We start from the raw sequence: 9,106 nt of genomic DNA on the forward strand, positions 1-9,106 counted from the left end.
TTTCCTTTGTCCACTTATTCTACTTAACAAGTCGTTTTGATGTTATTATTTAATATTTCAGTAATTAAGTTTTTAATTAATGATTTTATATTTTTTTTATATAAATAATGTATGCTTTTTAATGCCATTTATAATTATTAATATAATGATTATGTGAAAAAGGAGTTTTGCAGTTTCGAAAGAGAGCAGCTCTGCTTTCTCTTTAGAAATTCCTCCTCATTCTTCTCATTATTTTTTCTCTTCTCTTTATATGACCATTGATGAGTATTTTCATCCGCAACAATCTTTCTTTTTTTATTTTTTATTTTTTATTTTTTTATTTTTTGTGTTTTTTCATAATCTCCCACATCTATTTTCATTTAGAATAGATTCTAAATATATCTCAATAATTCTTCATTATTTATAGGTGTTGAATTAATAAATCTTCATATTTATCAGACAAGACAAGGAGTTGTGTGCTTAAATTTTTTCTAATTTTTGTGAAAAATTAAAATTTACGTTAAACTTTAGTAAAAATTATCTTAATGATAATAAATTAATAATAAATAAAAAATATAAAATAAATATTTTTATTAATAAATTTTATAAATAATTTATTAGAACTTCGAAGTTAAACACGCTTGAGCGAGAACAGTATTAAAATTGGTAATCTTTTAGAAAGTTTTAATATTTACAATATTTGTGACAGTCTGACACTACAACAGTTTATGAAAGTGTATGATTAAGCGGATGATGAAAAATTGAAAGGGGATATAGGCAAGGAGTTGTGTACACTTGATGGAAGTGAATGAAGTGAAGAAAGATCTTGGAAATAATAATAATAATAATAATAATAATAATATTATTATTATTATTATTATTATTATTATTATTAATTTAGTTTTGATTTGGCTGTGCGTATCAGAAAATTTGATTATTCCATTTTGAATCGAGCTCACTAAATGCTCACTTATACTGCCCACCTCACTCTAAGAAATCTTCTTCAATTATTGTAGGTCAAAGAAAGCACACTGCCTTACCTGAATGTAATATGTTTACAATCCAACAAACGAATGAAAGGCTTCCACCTGGCCCCTCATCCTACCTTTGAATCATCATTCGCGACATGTCCTTGCTCTGGACTTACCACAATTTTTTTTTTTCGCCGAAAGATTAGCTCAACATCGATTCACGGGCTTTTTACAAAAAAATGTAATTAAAAATATAATTATACAAAAAAAATATGAATTTAAAAATAATTATTAAAAAAAATAAATTATGTTGAATTAGACGAGATGAGTGTGAGATTTTAACTATAATAATATTTTTAAGGTCTGAACGTTATTTAAAATAACGTTCGCATCAAAATTTTGAAAAGAGAGCTGAATAGTATTTAAAATAGCCTCCAATTTTTTTTTAAAATAATAAAAAATTAATTAAAAAAAAAATTTAAAGATTAGACGCTGCTAGTAGCGTCTAACCTTTTTTTTTAATTTTTAATAGTTTTATTTTATATTTTAAATAAAATATAAATATTATTTTAATAAATAAAATTATAATATATAATATTATATATTATAATATTTTTATTATAAATATTATTTTTTAATTTAAAATTAAATTAAAATTTAATAAAATAAAAAATTATAATTAAAAAAATAAATAATTATAAAAATTTAAAAAAAATTGAACGTTATTTTCTTTAAATTTTTAATTATTTTATTTTATATTTTAAATAAATTAAAAATATTATTTTAATAAATAAAATTATAATAATTAAATAAAATTATAATAATTAATATTATATATTATAATATTTTTATTATAATTTTTTTATTTTATAATAAAATAAAAAAAATAACAAATATTAAAAATTTATAATAAAAATATAAAATAAAATAATTAAAAAAAATTAGACTATTTTTAAACCTTTTTAATTATTTATTTTTTTAATTTTAATTTTTAATTTTATTAAATTTTAATTTAATTTTAAATTAAAAAGATAATATTTATAATAAAAATATTATAATATATAATATTAAATATTATGATTTTATTTATTAAAATAATATTTTTAATTTATTTAAAATATAAAATAAAATAATTAAAAATATTATAATATTAATTATTATAATTTTATTTATTAAAATAATATTTTTAATTTATTAAAAATATAAAATAAAATAATTAAAAATTTAAAGAAAAGTTAGACGCTACTTATAATAGCGTCCAATTTTTCTTAAATTTTTGTAATTACTTATTTTTTTAATTTTAATTTTTTATTTTATTAAATAAATTAAATTAAAAAGATAATATTTATAATAAAAATATTATAATATATAATATTAAATATTATGATTTTATTTATTAAAATAATATTTTTAATTTATTTAAAATATAAAATAAAATAATTAAAAATATTATAATATTAATTATTATAATTTTATTTATTAAAATAATATTTTTAATTTATTTAAAATATAAAATAAAATAATTAAAAATATTATAATATTAATTATTATAATTTTATTTATTAAAATAATATTTTTAATTTATTAAAAATATAAAATAAAATAATTAAAAATTTAAAGAAAAGTTAGACGCTACTTATAATAGCGTCCAATTTTTCTTAAATTTTTGTAATTACTTATTTTTTTAATTTTAATTTTTTATTTTATTAAATAAATTAAATTAAAAAGATAATATTTATAATAAAAATATTATAATATATAATATTAAATATTATGATTTTATTTATTAAAATAATATTTTTAATTTATTTAAAATATAAAATAAAATAATTAAAAATATTATAATATTAATTATTATAATTTTATTTATTAAAATAATATTTTTAATTTATTTAAAATATAAAATAAAATAATTAAAAATATTATAATATTAATTATTATAATTTTATTTATTAAAATAATATTTTTAATTTATTTAAAATATAAAATAAAATAATTAAAAATTTAAAGAAAAGTTAGTCGCTACTAGTAGCGTCCAACTTTTCTTAAATTTTTATAATTATTTATTTTTTTAATTTTAATATTTTCTTTTATTAAATTTTAATTTAATTTTAAATTAAAAAATAATATTTATAATAAAAATATTATAATATATAATATTATATATTATAATTTTATTTATTAAAATAATATTTATATTTTATTTAAAATATAAAATAAAATTATTAAAATTAAAAAAAAAAAGTTGAACGCTGCTATATGCAGCGTCCAATCTTTAATTTTTTTTTAATTAATTTTTTATTATTTCAAAAAAAATTGGACGCTATTTTGAATAGCGTCCAGCTCTCCTTTCAAATTTTAATGCGAATTCTATTTTTAATAGCGTCCGAACCTTAAAAACACTATTATAATTCATTACTTTTTAATAATTATTTTCAAACTCACCTTGTTCAACTTAGTATGATTCACTACTTCTTAATAATTATTTTCAAACTCACCTTTTTTTTCTATAATTGTATTTTTTATTACACCTTTTTTGCCAAAACCCTCGATCCACTGTCTTCCTAGAAAAGAAAAAATATGGCAAAGTGGCTGTCTTTCTACATTGCCGCCGTGTGCTGGTTCTTGTACGCCGCCAATCCCTCCACCTGCCTGCAAAATGTTACTGATCGGCTTGCATTGTTATCCTTCAAACAAGCTATAGAACGAGACCCATTTCAAGCCTTGAGTTCTTGGAATGATTCGCTGCACTACTGCGATTGGCAGGGTGTTTCATGTAGTCGTCGACATCCTGGCAGGGTCATTGCTTTGACTCTCGCATCAGAAGGTTTGGTGGGATCTCTATCGCCTCACATAGGAAACCTTTCCTTTCTTAGGGTCCTCAACTTCCAAAACAATACCTTCTATGGCGAAATCCCACAGGAGATTGGTCGTCTTCAACGCGTGCGATATCTCAAACTCGCCAACAATTCATTTGGTGGAAATATACCAGCAAACTTGTCTCGTTGCTCCAATCTTGTGTATCTTGATCTCATCGACAACAAGCTTATCGGAAGTATTCCTGCTGAGTTGGGCTCTTTACCAAAACTTGGTGCTCTGGGCTTGGCAGCAAATAATCTGACAGGAAGTATTCCTCCCTCTATAGGGAATCTCTCATCTCTCTATCAAATCTCTCTACGAACAAATAGCTTGCAAGGACAGATTCCTGAAGAACTTTCGCGACTTGGGAAGCTAATAGATGTGTTGTTGTCAGAAAACAATCTTACTGGTGAGATTCCTCCTGGTCTCTATAACATCTCCAGCATTGAGATATTTAGCATGTTCCTTAATCAATTACATGGAAGAATCCCCTCTGATATAGGCCTCACTCTTCCAAATTTGTCTTCCTTTGCACTTGCATATAACAAGTTTACTGGGTCAATACCTGTTACGCTATCAAATGCTTCTGCTCTTCAAAAAATTGTTCTACTCTCAAATCATTTTACTGGTTCAATTCCAAAAAATCTTGGAATGCTGCCCAATCTTCACGATGTGATACTTGCGGTCAATCAGCTTCAGGATGACTTAAGTTTCATTGATTCTCTAACTAATTGTTCCAGTTTACAACAAATCAATGTTGCAAGGAATTTTCTCAATGGATCTATTCCCAAATCCATAACCAATCTCTCAAAAAATATATGGATCCTGGGTCTGTCAGAAAATCAGTTGCAAGGTACCATTCCCCTGGGTCTTGAAAACCTTGGCAATTTGAGATTCTTGCAGCTGGGTTGGAATTTTCTCTCTGGCCCTATTCTTACTGATTTCGGGAAATTTCAACGATTGCAATATTTGACTTTGTCTTACAACAACTTCGGTGGAACCATCCCGTCTTCACTTGCTAATTTAACATTCCTTAGTGTTCTTTACATGAGATTCAACAATTTCCATGGAACCATACCTCCAAGTCTTGGAAGTCTTAGTGGCTTGATTGAGTTGGATCTCCGTGACAATAGTCTCAATGGTTCAATACCCCCAGAAGTTATAGGCCTTTCTTCTCTTTCTTTCGCACTTGTTTTATCTCACAATCAACTCACTGGTCCTGTTCCATCAGAAGTTGGCTTACTTCAAAACATTCTCTTGTTGGATTTATCTGACAATAGACTATCTGGCACAATTCCAAGCTCCATTGGAAAGTGCTTGAATCTAGAAGGTCTTTACCTGGGGGGTAATTTATTTGAAGGAGAGATACCTCAGGCTTATAGTTCTTTGCAGGGTTTAAGAGAGCTGGATATTTCGCGCAATAATCTTTCTGGAAAAATTCCAGATTCTATAGCTGCGCTTGATGGGTTGAACCTGTTGAATTTGTCTTTTAATAGGCTTGAAGGAGAAGTTCCAAAATATGGAATCTTCTTGAATTCAAGTGCAGTTTCACTGTTGGGAAACAATTATCTCTGTGGAGGTATCGCAGATTTGAAGCTTCCTCCTTGCCCCTTCCCGAAATCCAACAAGGAAAAACTCTCCTCTGCGCTGAAAGTATCAATATCAGCGGTTGGTGCTGCATTATTTATACTGTTGTTGGGGGGTTCGTTAATTTTCTGGCACAGGAAAAGAATGTCTAGAAGGAAAGGAATTTCCGTGCCATCATTTAATCTCCCATTTTTGAGAATATCCTATGCAGAACTTTTCAAAGCTACGGATGGATTCTCTACGTCCAATATAATTGGTACTGGTAGCTATAGTTCTGTCTACAAAGGAATTCTTGAACCAACAGGAACAGAAATAGCAGCGAAAGTGCTAAACCTGCATCGGAGAGGAGCATCACAGAGTTTCATGTCCGAATGCAGAGCTCTAAGAACCATTAGACACAGAAATCTCATGAAGCTACTGAGTGCCTGTTCTAGCATTGATTTTCAAGGGAATGATTTCAGATCTCTTATTTATGAATTCATGCCTAATGGGAACTTGGATAAATGGTTGCACCCTGGAAATACAGGGGAAGGTGGGCAACAAATAGTTCCAGGAAATCTGAAATTGATGCAGAGGCTGGACATTGCTATTGATATTGCTTCTGCAATAGAGTATCTTCATAATGGTTGTCCATCCACAATCATCCATGGTGATCTCAAGCCGAGTAATGTTCTTCTAGATAATGAGATGACAGCCCGTGTTGGAGATTTCGGATTGGCGAAGATTGTCGCTGCAGTTTCTTGTGGGGCTGATCAGTATCCAAGTAGTACTTCTCTAGCAATCAAGGGAACTATCGGCTATGTTGCTCCAGGTACATTTTGCATTTCCAAGTTTTTATCTTTCAAAAAGAGAAAAGGAATATGGATTTTTAATGAAGATAGAATTCACTTTAAAGGGTATCATATGTATTATTTAATAATTCTAATAGAATTTTACTCTACCATAACTAATTTTATAGAATTAAAGATAATTATTCTCAATTATTGTCATAGATTTACGTATGCCAAGTGTAAATTTACAAATCAATTTCATACAATTTTTTTAATTTTCATGTCTTAAGAAACACCTATTCTTGGTATGTGTTAATCGTATGAGCTTATTTTGTTTGTAGAGTACGGCATGGGTGACATGGTTTCCATAGAAGGAGACGTATATAGCTATGGAATTCTGTTGTTAGAGATGTTTACAGGGAAAAAACCAACGGATGATTTTTTTAAAGATGGACTAAATCTTCATGTTTTTGTTGAGAGATCTTTGCCATGCAACGTAAAGGAAGTTGTTGATCCGAGCATTGACCTATCAAATGATGGAAGAGAAAACTTACTAAACTGTTTGGTCTTAGCGATGAGAATTGGAGTGGCATGCTCTATGGAACTTCCAACAGAGAGAATGAAGATCATAGATGTAATCAGGGAATTACAGAATATCAAAAGCCGCTTTTTAGCAAGCGAGATGGAATACCCACAGAAATGGGGGCCCAAGCACCTCTCACGTGAAGCAGATTTGTTTTTATAGTTTTTTATTTTATTTTATTTTGTTTTATTAATCGAATTCGAAATCTTAAAAGCCTGTTGACGAATCAGTAATATTAAGTTAAAACTTTTATATATATATATATATAAATAATAATTTTATTTAAAAATTTCACTTTAATTTATTTTTTAATTATAAATTTAATTATTAGTGTTGAATAATATTTAATCCAATAATTTATCTGATAATATATAATTTTTAAATTTGAAGTATAGGATAAAAGGAAAGGATATATATTTAATATAAATATAATTTCAATTTATTTCAAATATATATATATTAAAATCTAAAAATTACATTAATAAAAGTTATGATAAATAATTAATATGTTATAATTGGTTAATAAGAACACTTAAAAAATTATCAATTGTGGCACATTTTAATAATTATTATCTAAATTTTTTTATCTCCATTTCTTAAGTTTATAATTTTTATATTATATATCTATAAAGATGAATAAATTTTTAATTAAATTTTTGGTTAAATGCTGAAATTGATTGGCTACTTTAATTAATTAATTATATCCCATAGATAAAATTTTGTACTTTTACATAAAAATATTTGTAACGCTTTAAAGATATAAAGACATGGTTCATAGGAAAATAATTTTTAAATTTTAAATAACATAAAAAAAAAATGAAAATTTGAATTTTCAAAGGCATCCCTCTGTCCTAAAATGCTAACCTATATTGTTGTCTTCAAACTCTTAAAGCTCTTTCGCTTTCATTTGAGACTTCAAACATTTTAGATTTTAGAATGATTCATGGATTTTTGGCACAAATTTTTAATACATTTCTAAACAAAATACTTAATTTAATTTTAAGAAAAATAATAATTTAATTTTTAATTATTGACATTATTTATTATTTAGTTTTTATATTTTAAATATTATATTAATTAACTTCTCAAATTTAATTTCATCAACTCGTGGTCTTTAATTCATTCAAAAAATTCATAATTTTATGTTATTACTCAGCAAAAAATATTATTTGATTTCTAAATATTACCATTAATCACGAGTCAAATCAATCCCCATAATTTGAAAATTATATTAATTGATTCTTGAGATTGGATTCCATTTTGATGCTACCTCTATTTCAGTATCTAACAAAGAGAAAAGATGGGACATGGATTAATAATGAAAGTTGAGTGTCAAATTGAATTGTCTTGATATAATTGGATGGATGAATATATATATATATATATATATATATGCTGATAATTATAATGATATTTTTATATATTTTTAAATTTTTTATTTATTTATTTTTATGAGTAATAATATATTTTAATTGTATGTATTAATTAATTTTTTTATATATAAAAAATGGATTGCAAAAAGTAATAAAGGATACAGTTTTATTGAAAATCTAGATTAAATATGTAGAGATTAAAAATAAAGTAACTGTTATAGTTACATGTTATAAATTTTAATAACTAAAATTATATAAAAATATTGAAAATAGCTTTTAATAAAAGATGAAATATTAAAATTTAAATAAAATAATTAATTTTTATTAAATTTATATATAACACTAGCATTTAACTAGTTACTATATGAAAAGAAATATATTGAAGGGGAACAAAAGACAGATAAAAATGGAAGGAAAAAAGTTGAGAGAAAATAATGAAAGAAGACATAGAGGCGGGGGGAGAAAGAGAGAAATGAAAGGAGAAACAAAAGGAAAAATGAAGGAAAACTACATTTTTATTTAATTGATGAAATTAAATTTTATGAGCAAATTAATATAATTTTCAAAACGCTTGAACTGAGAATATTCATGAATTAAAATAATAACTTACACTAATGATAAATCGGAGGAAAGAACGTATTGATTGAGAATTATTTTTAAAAATTAATTAATATAATTTATAAAATATAAGAAGTAAATAAAAAAGAGTAAATTATAATTTAGTCTTTAAAATTTGATAAAATCTATAACTTAATTTTTATATTTTTAAAATTAAGTAATTTAGTGCTTAAGATTTGACAAAACCTACAACTTAATCCTTACCATTAAAATTTCATTAAATTACCGTTAATTTTAATAAAAAGGATCAAAATATCCTTATCTCTATTTTTAATCTAAAAATAATTTGGTCATTAAAATTTTATTTTATTGCAATTTAGTCTCTCAAATTTTATTTTATTAATAATTTAATCTCTATAATTTTAA

General features: G+C 24.6%; 1 protein-coding gene across 1 annotated transcript; it reads left to right on the top strand.

Annotated features, from left to right (window-relative positions):
- Positions 1-3,504: 3,504 nt before the first annotated feature.
- On the top strand, positions 3,505-6,954 carry LOC110641722 (probable LRR receptor-like serine/threonine-protein kinase At3g47570). The gene is made up of 2 exons (XM_021793541.2): positions 3,505-6,207; positions 6,508-6,954. Exons 1-2 carry the CDS (start codon positions 3,531-3,533, stop codon positions 6,909-6,911), a joined length of 3,081 nt encoding a protein of 1,026 aa, XP_021649233.2. The 5' UTR covers positions 3,505-3,530; the 3' UTR covers positions 6,912-6,954.
- The last annotated feature ends 2,152 nt before the right edge of the window (positions 6,955-9,106 follow it).

Source organism: Hevea brasiliensis, chromosome 16, assembly GCF_030052815.1.
Source record: "Hevea brasiliensis isolate MT/VB/25A 57/8 chromosome 16, ASM3005281v1, whole genome shotgun sequence".
NCBI lineage: Eukaryota > Viridiplantae > Streptophyta > Magnoliopsida > Malpighiales > Euphorbiaceae > Hevea > Hevea brasiliensis.